Source organism: Oncorhynchus nerka, linkage group LG2 (genome assembly GCF_034236695.1).
Source record: "Oncorhynchus nerka isolate Pitt River linkage group LG2, Oner_Uvic_2.0, whole genome shotgun sequence".
In the NCBI taxonomy this organism is placed as follows: Eukaryota; Metazoa; Chordata; class Actinopteri; order Salmoniformes; family Salmonidae; genus Oncorhynchus; species Oncorhynchus nerka.
Genome location: NC_088397.1, coordinates 77,178,334 through 77,197,651, shown reverse-complemented (window position 1 = coordinate 77,197,651; position 19,318 = coordinate 77,178,334). Strand labels below are relative to the sequence as shown.

General features: G+C 46.6%; 1 protein-coding gene across 1 annotated transcript; it reads right to left on the bottom strand.

Annotated features, from left to right (window-relative positions):
• Positions 1–13,950: 13,950 nt before the first annotated feature.
• Positions 13,951–18,469, bottom strand: LOC115142606 (G-protein coupled receptor 37-like 1). Its single transcript, XM_029682191.2, has 2 exons — positions 17,591–18,469; positions 13,951–16,659 (listed from the first exon to the last, which is right to left on the bottom strand). The coding sequence occupies exons 1-2, from the start codon at positions 18,284–18,286 to the stop codon at positions 15,688–15,690; spliced, it is 1,668 nt and encodes a 555-aa protein (XP_029538051.1). The 5' UTR covers positions 18,287–18,469; the 3' UTR covers positions 13,951–15,687.
• Between the last annotated feature and the right edge of the window lie 849 nt (positions 18,470–19,318).

Sequence of the window (19,318 nt, the reverse complement as noted above, 5' to 3'; positions counted from 1 at the left end):
TGCATCTCAATGTGAAAAAAACTGTTTGCATGTTCTTCACAAAGAGGGCAACAGATGCTACTGAGCCAGATGTCTATGTGTCAGGGGAGAAGCTCCAGGTTGTATCTGATATTAAGTACCTTGGCATCATACTTGATTCCAACCTCTCTTTTAAAAAGCATGTGAAAAAGGTAATTCAAATAACCAAATTCAACCTAGCTAATTTCCGATTCATACAAAATTGTTTGACTACAGAGGTAGCAAAACTGTACTTCAAATCTAAGATACTCACCCACTTAACATACTGCTTGACTAGTTGGGCCCAAGCTTGCTGTACAACATTAATACCTATTCAGTCTGTCTACAAACAGGCTCTCAAAGTGCTTGATAGGAAGCCCAATAGCCATCATCACTGTTACATCCTCAGAAAGCATGAGCTCCTGAGTTGGGAAAATCTTGTGCAATACACAGACGCCTAAATGGCCTGGCTCCCCCTCCGCTCAGTATTTTTGTTAAACAGAAAACCCAAACATATGGCAGCAGATCCACAAGGTCTGCCATGAGAGGTGACTGTATAGTTCCCCTAAGGAAAAGCACCTTTAGTAAATCAGTTCTCTGTGAGAGCTTTCCATGTCTGGAATACACTGCCATCAGACACACATAACTGCACCACATATCACACTTTCACAAAATGCTTGAAGACATAGCTAAAGATCAATCAGATTTGTGAACATGGTCCCTAGCTGTGTGTTGCCGCTTTGTATGTTGTCTGTTGTCTGTAGCTTGTGAGGTGTGGAAACACTTTGTTGCTTTTATGAATTTTGTCTTGCTGCTTTTTGTTCTATGTTGCTATGTCTGTATGCTACGTCTTGCTTGTCCTATGTTGCTCTGTCTGTATGCTTTGTCTTGCTTGTCCTATGTTGCTATTGTCTATACTGTAATTGTTTTTAATAACCTGCCCAGGGACTGCGGTTGAAAATTAGCCGGCTGTCTAAAACCGGCACTTTTACTGAAACATTGATTAATGTGCTGTCACGACTTCCGCCGAAGTTGGCTCTCCTGCCTGTTCAGGCGGTGCTCGGCGGTCGTCGTCACCGTCCTACTAGCCACTACCGATCCCTTTTTCGTTTGTCTATTGGTTTTGTCTTATTAGTTTCACCTGTGTGTATTTTAGTTTAATTAACGTCCTTATATGTAGTAGGTTGTCCCGCCCTTGTTTTGTGCGGGATTGTTTTTGTATTCATGTCATTTGGTGTAGTGCTTGTGTTTTATTCTCCGGTCTATTTTTGATCCTGTGTTGGATTATTCACCCTGTGTGTTGGGTTGACCGTGTTTTTTGTGCGCCGGAGAATAAACTGAAACCTGCTCTGAAACCTGCTCTCTGCGCCTGATTCCACCCACCTTGATAAAACGTGACATGTGCACTGTCCCTGTAAAAATAAAATAAACTCAAACTCAAACCATCCCAACCGTGAAGCACAGAAGAGGCAGCATCATGTTATGGGGGTGCTTTGCTGCAGGAGGGACTGGTGCACTTCACAAAATAGATGGCATCATGAGGCAGGACAATTATGTGTAGATTTTGAAGCAACATCTCAAGACATCAGCCAAGTTAAAGCTTGGTCGCAAATGGGTCTTCCAAGTGGACAATGACCCCAAGCATACTTCCAAAGTTGTAGCAAAATGGCTTAAGGACAACAAAGTCAAGGTATTGGAGTTGCCATCACAAAGCTCTTGAAAAAGCCAAACCTTGACCCAGAAAATATAAAAAACTATCGGCCTATATCGAATCTTCCATTCCTCTCAAAATTTTTTGAAAAGGCTGTTGCGCAGCAACTTACTGCCTTCCTGAAGACAAACAATGTATACGAAATGCTTCAGTCTGGTTTTAGACCCCATCATAGCACTGAGACGGCACTTGTGAAGGTGGTAAATGACATTTTAATGGCATCGGACCGAGGCTCTGCATCTGTCCTCGTGCTCCTAGACCTTAGTGCTGCTTTTGATACCATCGATCACCACATTATTTTGGAGAGATTGGAAACCCAAATTGGTCTACACGGACAAGTTCTGGCCTGGTTTAGATCTTATCTGTCGGAAAGATATCAGTTTGTCTCTGTGAAAGGTTTGTCCTCTGACAAATCAACTGTACATTTCGGTGTTCCTCAAGGTTCCGTTTTAGGACCACTATTGTTTTCACGATATATTTTCCCTCTTGGGGATGTTATTCGAAAACACAATGTTAACTTTCACTGCTATGCGGATGACACACAGCTGTACATTTCAATGAAACATGGTGAAGCCCCAAAATTGCCCTTGCTAGAAGCATGTGTTTCAGACATAAGGAAGTGGATGGCTGCAAACTTTCTACTTTTAAACTCGGACAAAACAGAGATGCTCGTTCTAGGTCCCAAGAAACAAAGAGATCTTCTGTTGAATATGACAATTAATCTTAATGGTTGTACAGTCGTCTCAAATAAAACTGTGAAGGACCTCGGCGTTACTCTGGACCCTGATCTCTCTTTTGAAGAACATATCAAGACCATTTCAAGGACAGCTTTTTTCCATCTACGTAACATTGCAAAAATCAGAAACTTTCTGTCCAAAAATGATGCAGAAAAATTAATCCATGCTTTTGTCACTTCTAGGTTAGACTACTGCAATGCTCTACTTTCCGGCTACCCGGATAAAGCACTAAATAAACTTCAGTTGGTGCTAAATACGGCTGCTAGAATCCTGACTAGAACCAAAAAATTTGATCATATTACTCCAGTGCTAGCTTCTCTACACTGGCTTCCTGTCAAAGCAAGGGCTGATTTCAAGGTTTTACTGCTAACCTACAAAGCATTACATGGGCTTGCTCCTACCTATCTCTCTGATTTGGTCCTGCCGTACATACCTACACGTACGCTACGGTCACAAGACGCAGGCCTCCTAATTGTCCCTAGAATTTCTAAGCAAACAGCTGGAGGCAGGGCTTTCTCCTATAGAGCTCCATTTTTATGGAACAGTCTGCCTACCCACATCAGAGACGCAAACTCTGTCTCAACCTTTAAGTCTTTACTGAAGACTCATCTCTTCAGTGGGTCATATGATTGAGTGTAGTCTGGCCCAGGAGTGGGAAGGTGAACGGAAAGGCTCTGGAGCAACGAACCGCCCTTGCTGTCTCTGCCTGGCCGGTTCCCCTCTTTCCACTGGGATTCTCTGCCTCTAACCCTATTACAGGGGCTGAGTCACTGGCTTACTGGGGCTCTCTCATGCCGTCCCTGGAAGGGGTGCGTCACCTGAGTGGGTTGATTCACTGATGTGGTCATCCTGTCTGGGTTGGCGCCCCCCCTTGGGTTGTGCCATGGCGGAGATCTTTGTGGGCTATACTCAGCCTTGTCTCAGGATGGTAAGTTGGTGGTTGAAGATATCCCTCTAGTGGTGTGGGGCTGTGCTTTGGCAAAGTGGGTGGGGTTATATCCTGCCTGTTTAGCCCTGTCCGGGGGTATCATCGGATGGGGCCACAGTGTCTCCTGACCCCTCCTGTCTCAGCCTCCAGTATTTATGCTGCAGTAGTTTATGTGTCGGGGGGCTAGGGTCAGTTTGTTATATCTGGAGTACTTCTCCTGTCCTATTCGGTGTCCTGTGTGAATCTAAGTGTGCGTTCTCTAATTCTCTCCTTCTCTCTTTCTTTCTCTCTCTCTCTCGGAGGACCTGAGCCCTAGGACCATGCCCCAGGACTACCTGACATGATGACTCCTTGCTGTCCCCAGTCCACCTGTCCGTGCTGCTGCTCCAGTTTCAACTGTTCTGCCTTATTATTATTCGACCATGCTGGTCATTTATGAACATTTGAACATCTTGGCCATGTTCTGTTATAATCTCCACCCGGCACAGCCAGAAGAGGACTGGCCACCCCACATAGCCTGGTTCCTCTCTAGGTTTCTTCCTAGGTTTTGGCCTTTCTAGGGAGTTTTTCCTAGCCACCGTGCTTCTACACCTGCATTGCTTGCTGTTTGGGGTTTTAGGCTGGGTTTCTGTACAGCACTTTGAGATATCAGCTGATGTATGAAGGGCTTTATGAATACATTTGATTTGATTTGACCTCAATCCTATAGAAAATTTGAGGTGTCACGAACCGGCTCAAAGGCCGTAACAAAGGGAGACAACGTGGAGATAAGGAGTAGCAAAATATATATTTATTAACTAAAGCAACTAAGGAAAATATACAATGGTGTGTGTAATCAGTAATCAGTAGTGTAAGTGAGTGTTTTGCATGCATGAATGTGATAATGCAGGGTGTTGAAAGGTGCCAAAGCAAACAAACAAACAAACAAACAGCCACCAAGAACCACAACACAATCTACAAAGGTGTCTGCATGGAGAGAGTCTCCTCCATGAATGGGGAAGTGGTGTATTTATCCTGGGAGACACCGGGCCCAGGTGTTTCCCATGTAGCTGACGACCCTCCCAACTCCGCCCACCAGCATCCTAATAAGGAAATAACAGAGAGAATACGGCAGACAGAGTGGGAGGGTCGTCACACTGGGCAGAACTGAAAAAGTGTGTGCGAGCAAGGAGGCCTACAAACCTGATTCAGTTACACCAGCTCTATCAGGAGGAATGGGCCAAAATTCACCCAACTTATTGTGGGGAGCTTGTGAAAGGCTACCTGAAACGTTTGACCCAAGTTAAACAATTTAAAGGCAATGCTACCAAATACTAATTGAGTGTATGTAAACTTGTGACCCACTGGGAATGTGATGAAAGAAATACAAGCTGAAATAAATAATTCTCTCTACTATTATTCTGACATTTCACATTCTTAAAATAAAATGGTGATCCTAACTGACCTAAGAAAGGGAATTTTTACTAGGATTAAATGTTAGGAATTGTGAAAAACTGAGTTTAAATGTATTTGGCTAAGGTGTATGTAAACTTCACACTTCAACTGTATGTCATGAGCACAGCCAAGCTGAACGCAGTTGGCCACAGATGGGTTGGAGAACACTCTGACTTCCGCTGCGACAGACCAGGCAAAGTCAATGTTGACGCAGACACCCTCTCTCGTCCCCTGCATATCACCAAGTACGTGGCTGATTGCAATGAAGAGCTGCCAGGTGAAATGGTCCGTGCAACATGGGAAGGGAGTCAAGCAGCAAAAAGAAAATATGTGGCTTGGATTGCAGCCCTCGACATCTCTGAAGGCATCTCAAGAGAACACCACACCAGCGAACCCCTGTCAACCATCAACCACAACGAGCTAGAAAGGGCCCAGCCATCGGAGAGCTCATGAGGTTGAAAGAGACAAGCAGAACCCTGACCAGCGATGCAAGATGAGGAGTGAGTGGCTATACCAGGAAATTGTTGATTGAGTGGGGAAAGCTGTGCATCGACGATGAAATCCTGTTCCAGAAGGACAACCAAAGAAGGCAGCTTGTCCTACCAGTCAATTATAAGCAGACATTCCTGAAGCACCTCCACAATGACATGAGTCATGTAGGAACAGAGAGAGTCCTCAGCCTGGCAAGGGAAGTGTTCTACTGGCCATTCATGAAGAGGGATATAGAAGAGCATGTTACTTGGAGGTGTCCCTGTAATCAAACAGAAGCAGCCAGTCACACATGTAAGAGCAGCTATGGGCAGTATCACATCAAGTTCCCCCCTGGAACTGGTGTCTATTGACTACATGCACTTGGAACCCAGCAGAGGTTGTTTCAAAAACATCCTGGTGGTTCTAGACCACCTCACAAGGTTCGCCCATGCTTTTCCGGCAAACAACAAGTCCGGAAGAACAGCGGCTGAAAGAATCTTCACCAACATCATACTAGAGGTCTTCATGGATCCACATCTACATGAATAACTGAGACCTGATGCGGGAACCGAGCAGATCCGGATCCAGAATTTTAAATAATGTCACCGGTCTGTGTTGGATCTGATATGATTGCCATGGACCTTGGGAATGTGTCATTTTAACTGACTTGTCCGGAAGGATCCATACAGATCGGGACACGACTGCTGCGGTAGAGAGAGAGAGAAATTGTATAATTTATGCTGCTGCTCTTTGCTTTTCACGAGAGTGGCACGTGTAGCTTGTTGTTGGAAAATCAGAAGTCATGTGGGGCAAAATGTTAGGAGATATCTGATCAATGGAGGAAGATGGAATTAAAATGATGGAATAAAAAGTTAAAGGAGAAGGATAGGCTACAACGACCAAGAGCCAACAGCAGGTTGCTACTTTATAGTCTGAATGGACTTGTTGTTGTTGTTTGTAAGCGTGTAGCCTTAATTAGCCTAACTACTTAGCTAGCTAGCTTCACTAACTCTCGCTTTGATGCAGTCAAAACAGGTACTATGTACGTAGTCATATTGGATGGTAAATAACCTAGCTATGGCGGCTATTAGTCCACTATAGCATGAGTCAGTTGGTTGGTTGCTGTCTCTTCCTCTCTTTTTGTGTCACTCGCTCACACTCACAGTAGGTTACACACAGCACGGTCCCTGCTAGAGCGTCACCTCTTTACCTCCTCTTCCTCACGCTTTATCAGCTCTGGTTAGTAAAGTAGCTTAAAAATTGACTTTTCTGTTGCTTCTCTCACCCGGATCGGACCGAGTCTAGATCCAACCAGATCTATATGGAACGGATCTAGTTGTCCTCTGGTTCGTTCGGAACAAGTCCCTATATTTAAAAAAAAATATTTATGCATATTTGGTCCGGATGGGAAAGCCCCAGGTCAATTTCGCGAAGGCCTCTACTTCATACAGAGGTTTGGATACCCCTCGAAGTTACACCACAACTAGGGTAGAGATTTTGAGAACAATCTTTTGAAAACCCTGCAGCAACTGACAGGAGTGGGTCACTCAAGAACATCACTGTACCACCCTCAGGGAAGCCCAGCTGAGACATTCAACAGAATGTTGAACCCAGTCCTGAGAATGCTTGAGGAGAAGGAGAGGGAAAGAACACCTTCCACAAGTGTTGCATGCATACAACTGCACAAGGCATCAGTCCACGGAATACTCACCCGTCTATATGCTCTACGGTCGCCAACCACACCTGCCAATAGAGATGCTGTTTGGCCTGACAGCTGAAGAGGAGACAAACTCACCCGAAAACTATCCTGAGAAGTGGGCTAAGAGAATGACGGAAGCATACAGAATAGCATCTGAGAACAGCAAACAGTCAAGTGCAAGGGGGAAAATGTACTATGACCGACAGATGAACGGTGTAGTCCTCCACCCAGGTGATCGAGTCCTGAACAAAAGAGGGGGTCCTGGAAAAGTAAGGTCCTATGCCAGTTGGGGAATTCCCCCCTCACCACATCCCACCACCTTTCACGCCTTATTCAACTTCATACTTACCATCTGCACCTCACCACACCTTCATGCCTTACACTTACCATATACACTGAGTGATCTACACCTTCCTAGTATTGAGTTGCACCCCCTTTTGCCCTCAGAACATCCTCAATTCATCGGGGCATGGACTCTACAAGGTGTCGAAAGTGTTCCACAGGGATGCTGGCCCATCTTGACTCCAGTGCTTCTGACAGCTTTGTCAAGATGGCTTCATGGTGGATCATTCTTGATACACATGGGAATCTGTTGAACATGAAAAACCCAGCACTTTTGCAGTTCTTGACACATTCAAACCGATGTGCCAGGCACCTACTACCATACCCAGTTCAAATTAACTTAAATATTTTGCCTTGTCCATTCACCCTCTGAATGACACACAAACACAATCCATGTCTCAATTGTCTCAAGGCTTAAACATCCTTATTTAGCCTGTCTCCTCCTCTTCATTGTGTATAGTTTTATTTTGTATTGTTCCCAGAGCACATTAGCAAATGAGACCTTGGTCTTAATGTGTTTTTCCCTGGTTAAAAAAATATGACTCCATTGCATTATATGGAGTTTCTTTGTCGCAATATATTTTCCATGGGAAGTAGAGTTATATTTGTTTTCACTTGTTCAGGAGCCTACAGTTTGTGTTGCACAGATGAGAGCAGTTATTTTATGTGCTCTTCCGGGTTGGAGCGAGCGGTCGCATCCGCACTTCGGTCCGCAGGTAGTATAACTTTTCATTACATTTCATTACATTTCATTATAGTACAACGGTTGATTTGTCTAATCTTAGCAATTTCTTCTTAGCTAGCTACATAGCCGTCATTGTATCAAAGATAATTGCGTAATTATCGTATTTCGTCGTCCTAACGTAGTCTACACTGCTATCTGCCCAGCAGCTAGCCAGCTAGCAAACGTCCACCGTCTACCGAATAGCAGCACTGTAGAAACTATTACACTCAACTGAACGACTTGATTAGTGTAGTGTTAGCTAGCTACATAGTTGTCTTTGCTGTCTTCGTATCCAAGATAATTGTGTAGTTTAGAGTGTGTAGTTTTAGAGTGATTATCTTAATTTACCGAGGTTAGCTAGCCAGCTATTTGTCGTCCTTAACGTAGGAGACACTGCTAGCTAGCCAACAGCTAGCCAACGTCTACCGAATAGAACTTCCGCACTCAACAACCCGGTCGCATTCCGCTTCGCTCCACATGTAGTATCACATTTTCATTTCATTTCATTACAGTACAACGGTTTGATTTGTTTGATCGTAGCTAGCTACATAGCTAGCTACATAGCCGTCTTTGTATCAAAGATAATTGTGTAGTCTAGAGCGATTTTCTAGGTTAGCTAGCCAGCTATTGTCGTTCTTTTAACGCAACGTAACGTAATCAACACTGCTAGCTAGCCAGCTAGCCCCCGAATAGCAGCACTGTAGCCACTGCCAGCTAGCCTACAAAGTCAACAACGCAGCCACTGCCAGCTAGCCTACTCCAGCAGTACTGTATCATTTTAATCATTTTAGTCAATAAGATTCTTGCTACGTAAGCTTAACTTTCTGAACATTCGAGACGTGTAGTCCACTTGTCATTCCAATCTCCTTTGCATTAGCGTAGCCTCTTCTGTAGCCTGTCAACTATGTGTCTGTCTATCCCTGTTCTCTCCTCTCTGCACAGACCATACAAACGCTCCACACCGCGTGGCCGCGGCCACCCTAATCTGGTGGTCCCAGCGTGCACGACCCACGTGGAGTTTCAGGTCTCCGGTAGCCTCTGGAACTGCCGATCTGCGGCCAACAAGGCAGAGTTCATCTCAGCCTATGCCTCCCTCCAGTCCCTCGACTTCTTGGCACTGACGGAAACATGGATCACCACAGATAACACTGCTACTCCTACTGCTCTCTTCGTCCGCCCACGTGTTCTCGCACACCCCGAGAGCTTCTGGTCAGCGGGGTGGTGGCACCGGGATCCTCATCTCTCCCAAGTGGTCATTCTCTCTTTCTCCCCTTACCCATCTGTCTATCGCCTCCTTTGAATTCCATGCTGTCACAGTTACCAGCCCTTTCAAGCTTAACATCCTTATCATTTATCGCCCTCCAGGTTCCTCGGAGAGTTCATCAATGAGCTTGATGCCTTGATAAGCTCCTTTCCTGAGGACGGCTCACCTCTCACAGTTCTGGGCGACTTTAACCTCCCCACGTCTACCTTTGACTCATTCCTCTCTGCCTCCTTCTTTCCACTCCTCTCCTCTTTTGACCTCACCCTCTCACCTTCCCCCTACTCACAAGGCAGGCAATACGCTCAACCTCATCTTTACTAGATGCTGTTCTTCCACTAACCTCATTGCAACTCCCCTCCAAGTCTCCGACCACTACCTTGTATCCTTTTCCCTCTCGCTCTCATCCAACACTTCCCACACTGCCCCTACTCGGATGGTATCGCGCCGTCTCAACCTTCGCTCTCTCCCCGCTACTCTCTCCTCTTCCATTCTATCATCTCTTCCCTCTGCTCAAACCTTCTCCAACCTATCTCCTGATTCTGCCTCCTCAACCCTCCTCTCCTCCCTTTCTGCATCCTTTGACTCTCTATGTCCCCTATCCTCCAGGCCGGCTCGGTCCTCCCTCCCGCCTCCGTGGCTCGACGACTCATTGCGAGCTCACAGAACAGGGCTCCGGGCAGCCGAGCGGAAATGGAGGAAAACTCGCCTCCCTGCGGACCTGGCATCCTTTCACTCCCTCCTCTCTACATTTTCCTCTTCTGTCTCTGCTGCTAAAGCCACTTTCTACCACTCTAAATTCCAAGCATCTGCCTCTAACCCTAGGAAGCTCTTTGCCACCTTCCTCCCTCCTGAATCCTCCTCCCCCTCCCCCCCCTCCTCTCTCTCTGCAGATGACTGCCCGCTGGTTCTGCTCACACTGCCCTACCCTGTGCTCTGACCTCTTTCTCCCCTCTCTCTCCAGATGAAATCTCGCGTCTTGTGACGGCCGGCCGCCCAACAACCTGCCCGCTTGACCCTATCCCCTCCTCTCTTCTCCAGACCATTTCCGGAGACCTTCTCCCTTACCTCACCTCGCTCATCAACTCATCCCTGACCGCTGGCTACGTCCCTTCCGTCTTCAAGAGAGCGAGAGTTGCACCCCTTCTGAAAAAACCTACACTCGATCCCTCCGATGTCAACAACTACAGACCAGTATCCCTTCTTTCTTTTCTCTCCAAAACTCTTGAACGTGCCGTCCTTGGCCAGCTCTCCCGCTATCTCTCTCAGAATGACCTTCTTGATCCAAATCAGTCAGGTTTCAAGACTAGTCATTCAACTGAGACTGCTCTTCTCTGTATCACGGAGGCGCTCCGCACTGCTAAAGCTAACTCTCTCTCCTCTGCTCTCATCCTTCTAGACCTATCGGCTGCCTTCGATACTGTGAACCATCAGATCCTCCTCTCCACCCTCTCCGAGTTGGGCATCTCCGGCGCGGCCCACGCTTGATTGCGTCCTACCTGACAGGTCGCTCCTACCAGGTGGCGTGGCGAGAATCTGTCTCCTCACCACGTGCTCTCACCACTGGTGTCCCCCAGGGCTCTGTTCTAGGCCCTCTCCTATTCTCGCTATACACCAAGTCACTTGGCTCTGTCATAACCTCACATGGTCTCTCCTATCATTGCTATGCAGACGACACACAATTAATCTTCTCCTTTCCCCCTTCTGATGACCAGGTGGCGAATCGCATCTCTGCATGTCTGGCAGACATATCAGTGTGGATGACGGATCACCACCTCAAGCTGAACCTCGGCAAGACAGAGCTGCTCTTCCTCCCGGGGAAGGACTGCCCGTTCCATGATCTCGCCATCACGGTTGACAACTCCATTGTGTCCTCCTCCCAGAGCGCTAAGAACCTTGGCGTGATCCTGGACAACACCCTGTCGTTCTCAAATAACATCAAGGCGGTGGCCCGTTCCTGTAGGTTCATGCTCTACAACATCCGCAGAGTACGACCCTGCCTCACACAGGAAGCGGCGCAGGTCCTAATCCAGGCACTTGTCATCTCCCGTCTGGATTACTGCAACTCGCTGTTGGCTGGGCTCCCTGCCTGTGCCATTAAACCCCTACAACTCATCCAGAACGCCGCAGCCCGTCTGGTGTTCAACCTTCCCAAGTTCTCTCACGTCACCCCGCTCCTCCGCTCTCTCCACTGGCTTCCAGTTGAAGCTCGCATCCGCTACAAGACCATGGTGCTTGCCTACGGAGCTGTGAGGGGAACGGCACCTCAGTACCTCCAGGCTCTGATCAGGCCCTACACCCAAACAAGGGCACTGCGTTCATCCACCTCTGGCCTGCTCGCCTCCCTACCACTGAGGAAGTACAGTTCCCGCTCAGCCCAGTCAAAACTGTTCGCTGCTCTGGCCCCCCAATGGTGGAACAAACTCCCTCACGACGCCAGGACAGCGGAGTCAATCACCACCTTCCGGAGACACCTGAAACCCCACCTCTTTAAGGAATACCTAGGATAGGATAAAGTAATCCTTCTCACCCCCTTAAAAGATTGAGATGCACTATTGTAAAGTGGCTGTTCCACTGGATGTCATAAGGTGAATGCACCAATTTGTAAGTCGCTCTGGATAAGAGCGTCTGCTAAATGACTTAAATGTAATGTAATGATATAGCGTAATTGATGTAATTCTCCACTAAAGCCAGCAGGAGGCGGTATAGGATCAGGTTTCAGATGGAGAGGCAGTGTGATTGGGGGAGGGAGAGGCTTGGGAAAAGTCATGTGTCGAACACTCTCTTCTCATCCTTGAACTTTGTTCTTAACCCTTTCACTCTCTTTTTCTGTTTATCCCTGTCTCTTGCTCTCTCTCTCTCTGACTCTCTATCTCTGACTCTTATCTTTAGACTCTCTCTGAATCTCTCTCTTTCGGTCTGTATGACTGTCTGTCTCCATCTCTCTTTCTCCCTCTCTCACATTCACATCCATAATAGGCTCACCAAACTCAGGAGGTAGTGAAACTCATTAAGTAGTGTTTATGGGTCCAGCCTGCTTGGCACTGGAACCAAGAGCAAAAGAATGAAGAGATTTCAAGATTACAAAAAAAAGAAAACATGTCACTTGTTCAGAACGTTTGCCATTTAATCCACAACAGTCTAATCTTAAAAGGCCTGTTTGTTGGATTGTCTCTCAATAGATGTTGTTTTTCCAAGGCCTTACTATGTAAACCAGTGAACCGGTGAATAGAGCCAGTGAAAGAACTGTTTGAACTGGGATAGTAAGGGACATTAGTTTTATCATCAGAGGTTTATTGATGTTTCCCATGTCCCTTAAAACCAAAGCCAAACACCATCACAGAGGAAGTGTCCTGTGGTGGTCCACCACTCATACTAGTCCTAAGTGAAAAACAACCCCAGTCACTCACATATAGTTCCCCCCTGCTGTTCGCACTCTGTTCCAGTTCCACCCCCAGCCGTGACAATGACAGGACAGTGACAGAGCGGACTAGGCTGGTTCTGTGTTCTGCTGACAGAAGGGACACATGGAGACAGAGAGGTCCAGAACCTCTGCCCCCTCTGGGAACTGGGCCCAGGGTTCTCTGCAGGGTTCTATCCCCAGGCTTACAGAGCACTGGACTCCCAGAACTGGTTATGTTTGCATTCTCCAACGTTCTGGAGCTGGCTGCTAGGCTGCAGCCATGGCAACGTGTAGATTGGGCTCTGATCAGAGGATGTATGTTTCCTGAGCCTGCTGAGCCTGGAGTGAACATGACAAACAGAGGGCCTTAACACTATCAGTACACGCACACGTGCACACGCACACACACACACACGTTAACCTACTTCAGGAGTCACTTCAACCCCACCTCACTTTATCTCAAATGCAGATAAGGTTTTAAAACCTTGTCTGATGAGAAATGTAAGCAGTCTGAGAGGCTGAACCTTCCCATTATGCAGCTTCAGACACTCAATGGTGGCTTGGTAGGCAGAAGAGAATTTAATGTGCAGCAAAGTGCATGAGGCGAGGACTGGTGTATGGGGCAGTACTGAGCATCTGGCCTGAACAAACGAGAGACCAGACAAATAAGGCCCTTCATCCGTTGTCATGGAAACCACAGGGGAACTGAAGGGTTTGGGAAAGTGCGGGTTGTTTTGGTCGCCTAGTGCCCTCTTCTCCCTCTTTCTTCCCCCTCTCCTCTCATCTCTCTCTCTTGCTTCTGTTTGGTGACTGTGAAGGGGACTTGAATGTGACGGTATCTTGGCAACTCCCCCGGTGGTTGACCATTGTAATGCAGTGAGGGGGCTGGGGAGAAGGCTGAGGAACAATGCTCTTCTTATGAGAGCCCCCCTCTCTCAGGCCCAGGCAGAACTAAGTGGGAGGACAAATATTTCAGCTCAGGGAGCCGAGACGGAACACACAGGACAGGGGCAACCAGATGAAAAATCCTCACTGTCAATATCCCCTCTACTGTGAGTGTGTGTGTGAGTGGATGATGGATGAATATGTGTGTCTGTTAGAATGTGTATGCGTGTAGGTGTGTGCATTGTGTGTGGGCAGACGTGGTGGTCTCTTTAACATGACACTGACTTGTTCATGCACTGATAGATGCATGCTTTCCCTCAGCCATGATTTATTTTCCAGTGGAAAACAAAACCACAGACATTGTCTCACTGTTTATTGGGTACAACTGAATACAAAATAGACAAAACATCTGATACACAGTCAGTTCCGATAGTAAATACTACCTCAGATACACAATGTTAAATTCAAACCAGACATAATTACAGTATATTCACAATACAAGAGAATACATACCAATTCCCCCCAAAACTATAAATGTTTTTATTTATCGTTTTTTACAACATTCATATGATTTGACTGATCTCTTTTTGAGGAAGGAAAGTTATGAGAAGTATAGATTGTATACATGTACAAGGTAATATTGAGGACAATGAAAGTTGTTCATTGGGACCTGATATCTGAGCAAGTCAAAATGTTCCACTGTTGTGTCACGACAGTATAACACAATATATCAGCATTGTATCGGTCAGATTGTACTCTACACAGATTCACCATTTTTGTAGGGATTGGTTAGGTTCTATCTCGACATCTATCAACATATTGACACAAGAGCCATTGTGTGGACTAGTGGTTACATTAAAAGCTTTTAATAATCATGAATAATGTTAATCTGTAGAAGAGATGTGGTGTTAAGATCTGGGCCCGTATGCACACAGTGTCTCAGAGTAGGAGTGCTGATCTAGGATCTGGCCATATAATATTATTCATTATGATCTAAAAGTCTAAACTGATCCAAGATCACTGAGACGCTTTGTGGATATTGGCCCTGAGCAATGTTACTAGCTCTGCAGAAGATGCTCAGCAATAGTATGGTTCTTGAGGGGAAACATGTTGAGAAAACCCTGAGCTGCACATCTAAAATACTACAACACAACAGTGAATTCTTAACACACAAGACAGTTGATTTGCGCCCTATTCCTGGAGAAATCGTAGGAAGACTACACTGTAGTGGTTGTTATTTACTCAGATAATGACAAGTAATATTTACTCCACGTGTAAACAGTCAGTCGCCAGTGGTGATGGGTGTTATGACGTGTGCTTGACGGGTACCATTCTACCACATTTCTTCCCTTGTAGATCACTGTGAGATGAGGTGCAGGCCAGGGGAATAGAGAGGAGTTAGAGAGAGAACAATTAGCCCACAGACAGAGGATCCCTCAATGGCTCTTTCTGTTGTTCATTTCCACTAATAAAACACAGGAAATTAGAAAACACAACTTGAATCCAGACCATAATTCACAGCGAAGAGAATTGTTTGCTTTTTAAAATGTTATTTATCAAACGAGAGTATACTAGTAAAAGAAAGTCAAGAAAAGTTCATGTCAGTGTATTCAGCTCTGGATCTCTCCCAGCATTCAGCTGTGCCACTACAATTGATATGTTGTCTCATGTCATAATGGACTGTCTGTAATGATCTTCATCACTTATCTCACGGCTAGGAGGGATTGAAGACAACCAAAGCCCTAGCCATGAGTATATTCAGTAGGCTGTCTGTAACCACAAGTCTCTCAAAACAAATTGCCTTAAACTCAAGAGGTGTCTTTAAGCAGGAAGTCGCCCGCTGTGCATGATGATGTCCATAGTGCTGTCTACCTTTTATTCTCAAGAGTCTTCTTGGTAAAATAAGTGTCCCTCTAAGGACCAAGGATTATAGAGATCATTTATCTTCATTCAGTGCAATGCCCAGCACAGCCAGTGTGGGCAGAGAGAGGTTGGGGTAAGAGAGCTGGGTTCTTGAGGTCCAAGGGTAGCGTGGGCATTTTGTCCTCCAATGAGGTGACTCCTGGCTAGGCAGGGAGAAGGCAAGGAGAGGGACTCAGCAGGGTGTTCCGATGGCCATGAGAGAGGAGCTGTCTTTGGCCTTGTCATAGAAGATGGCTGGTATGGTTCCAGACACAATATGCAGCTTCTCCTCTTTGGTGGAGGACGGAGAGAGTGATGACGGGGATGAGAGAGAGGAGGGGTAGGTAGAGACTGCGGTGGTGGTAGTGGAGGATGATGAGGATGAAGAGGCTCCATTGGGTAGACATTCCTCACAGCAACAACAGCAACAGTCCATGAAGGCTTGGCCCAGAGAATGACACAGACACAGGAACAACACCGGCGTTGCCGAGCAACGGACAAACAACAGGAACTGGCCAATCAGAGCCAGCAGGGCCTCAGTCGTTGTGGAGATGGGGTTGGCGATGTAGGCCAAGGCAATGTTACAGACGTTCTCGGGGAGGTTACACACGGCGTAAACAATGGCCAACGCCACGACTGTAGAACTACACCTACGGTCTCTCTTCAGCTGCTGCTTCTTGGAAGAGGAGGAGGACGACGACAAAGAGGACGAGGAGGAAGGGCGTATTCTTTTTCCTCCTACTACTGTGCTGCTCCCATGTTTCATCCGTGCCTCCTCAGCGACAACGTGTCTCGTCACCAGCTGGCAGGCGAGGGCGAAGAGGAGCGGCAGGCAGAAGTAGCAGCCGAAGTACCACCACATGCGGGCCTCGTGGTAGGTCAGCACCAGGGAGTAGACAGACTCAGGCAGGCTGAGGGAGGGCCTCCGGACACACAGGTCCACCACGTAGCCCCCTGGCTGCACGGAGACCTCCTGGGTGAGCTGCCACAGCAGCAGCTCTGGAGCGGCCAGGACCATGGAGCCGATCCAGACCACAGACAGCTTGGCCAGGATGGACTGGCAGGGCTCCACCCGTGGGGCCTGAGGCTGGGGGCTGGTCACTGCGTGGAACCGGTCAATGCTCAACGCACACAGGCTGAATGTGGCTACTCCCAGAGAGGTCACCTAGAGAGAGATGGGGAGAGAGGGAGGGCAAAAAGGCAGAGAGGGAAGATGGGGGAGAGAGGGGTGAGAGAAAAGAAGGAGAGAAAATAAGAGGACAGTGGAAAGGAGCGAAAGAGACTGAATGGGATTGAGTGACACTGGTTTCAACAGAAGATGCTCATTTGGCAGATCTTGATGCTGATTTTGAGGGTTCTCCAACCCACCAAGAAAAAACTGGGGGAAACACTACTGCTCCAAATAAATGCCCCCTATGAATATGCAAATGAACCTATTCAGCTGGGTTGAAAAGAGCATATAGAATAGCATTAGAATGTCCCTCTGACCCAGATCCCCTCCTTGATAAGAGTTCCTAAGAACCTCAGTTAATTACACACACCCCACCAGACAACTAACGTGAGGCGCTCGTTAGCATAACAATAGGCTAACTACCATAACACATAGGCAGCTGGCAGACTGGGGCGATATACACGGGCAGTGGTGCACAGTGCAATTACAACATATAAAACACACACATTATGGTGATTAAGTACAGTTTGAGTCTGAAAGACATTGGAAATACCCAGACCAAGGGAACAGCCAGAGCAGGGCTTGCACCAACAACCCCGAAAATGCACTCTTCCAGCCCTAATAGCAGAGGCGGCCCCAGTGCACTCACACAGGGACTATATTAAAAAGCTATACGAATAGTCGGTTATAACCACCATCCTGTCGTCCCTATATGTGTAGGTATAATCATTTTTATTGCTGCAAAAGTATAACGTGTGTATGACTGGTCTACTGTTCAATAATGGGAGAACGAGGAAAGATAGAGGTGTGATGCAGAAATAACGGGACACATACGCGCGACGCAACAGGTGCATCTCTTTGTGCTTGTTAATGCACACTGCCGAAATGCCCTCACGTGCGTGGACGTTCAAGGTGAACTGTTTACCTCCATGTAGGGCACGATCCGACAGGACAGGTCCCCTAGCAACCTTCTCTTGGTGAGCTCGTTGAAGACGACCACGGGCAGACAGAAGAAAAGCACGAGGAAGTCCCAGAATGCCAGACTGGCCAGGATGCAGTTCCACGCGCTCTTCAGGTAATAATTGTGCCAAACGATACACATGAGCGCGAGGTTACCAACGATGCCCATGGCGAATAGGATGAGGGCGAGGAGCATCACTGCGTAAGCCCCGTATGAGCTGTCGGTTACCGGGTAGAGCGGGTTGTGGAACAGCACCGAGCCCTTGGAAGAGTTTCCCCGGGTTCTGCCGTGCCTGTCCGGGGTGCTGTTGGCCAGGTGTGGGCCCTTGGGCGTTGTGAAGTAGCTGTCCGGTTCATACGGTCTGGGGTGTTGGTAGCTGTGAGGAGACTGCTGGTCCTGTTTCCTCGAGCTCCCATCCTTGGCGCCCCGGGGGATTCTCTTTTGGTTGGCGTCTGATTCATGCATCAGGGGTTCGATATATCCCATATCACCTCCAACCTGATTCAAATTAAACTCAGAGTCTGACTCCCCGGTCCCCGTCGTCAGTGCACCTGCAGCCCCGTCCGTCTCCTCAGTCCTCAGCGCTGTGTAACCAGGAACGACATGACGGGGCTCCGCAGCGCTCAGAAAAAGTAGCAACAAAGCAAAAAGAGGAGTCATTTTCAGAGTTGAATTATGTTTGTCTTTTACCTTTATAGAATGCTGAGAGCAATGTAGTTCTATGTTCTGCAAGTGTTGCGCTAGTTTAGAATGATAACTCCAGTCTATAAGTCAAATATATCCACAAATAGTTTTAGAAGAGTGTCCAAACTTCAGTCCGCCGGCTGGTTCGTTCTGATGTACAATTTTGAGCTTCTGTCTGGCTCAAACTTGCATGCCCGTTATTCATTATGTTCTGCAAATGGAAGAGACCACATCTGCCCTCTTGTGGCCGAGATAGACGAGGCAAGGACCTCAAACTGTATTCAGAGCAAACGCATAGTTCAGTTCAATCAAAGCAAGTCAATTAATCTGGGAATCCCTATATTGGCAGTGGTGGAAAAAGTACCCTATTGTCATACTTGAGTAAAAGTATAGATACCTTAATATAATGTTACTCAAGTAAACGTGGAAGTCACCCAGTAAAATACTACTTGAGTAAAAGTATAAAAGTATTTGGTTCTAAATATACTTAAGTATCAAAAGTAAAAGTAAAAATAATTTCAAATTCCTTATATTAAGCAAAGCAGATGGCACCATTTTCTTGTTTTTTAAATGTTCGGATAGCTATGGGCACACTCCAACACTCAGACATCATTTATAAAAGATGCATTTGTGGTTAGTGAGTCTGCCAGATCAGAGGCAGTAGGGATGACCAGGGATGTTGTCTTGATAAGTGTGTGAATTGAACCATTTTCCTGTCCTGTTAAGCATCCAAAATCTAACAAGTACTTCTGGGTGTCATGGAAAATGTAGGGAGTTCAAAGTAAATGATTTTCTTTAGGAATATAATGAATTAAAAGTTAGAGTTGCCCAAAATATAAATAGTAAAGTACAGATACTCCAAAAAACTACTTAAGTAGTACTTTAAAGTATTTTTACAACACTGCATATTGGCCATATTTCCCCCAAAATGTCTGGAAAATAAACAAAAACAATGTGCTGTGGACAGGAAATGTTAGATATATATGCTGTTTATGTCCTACTAGAAGG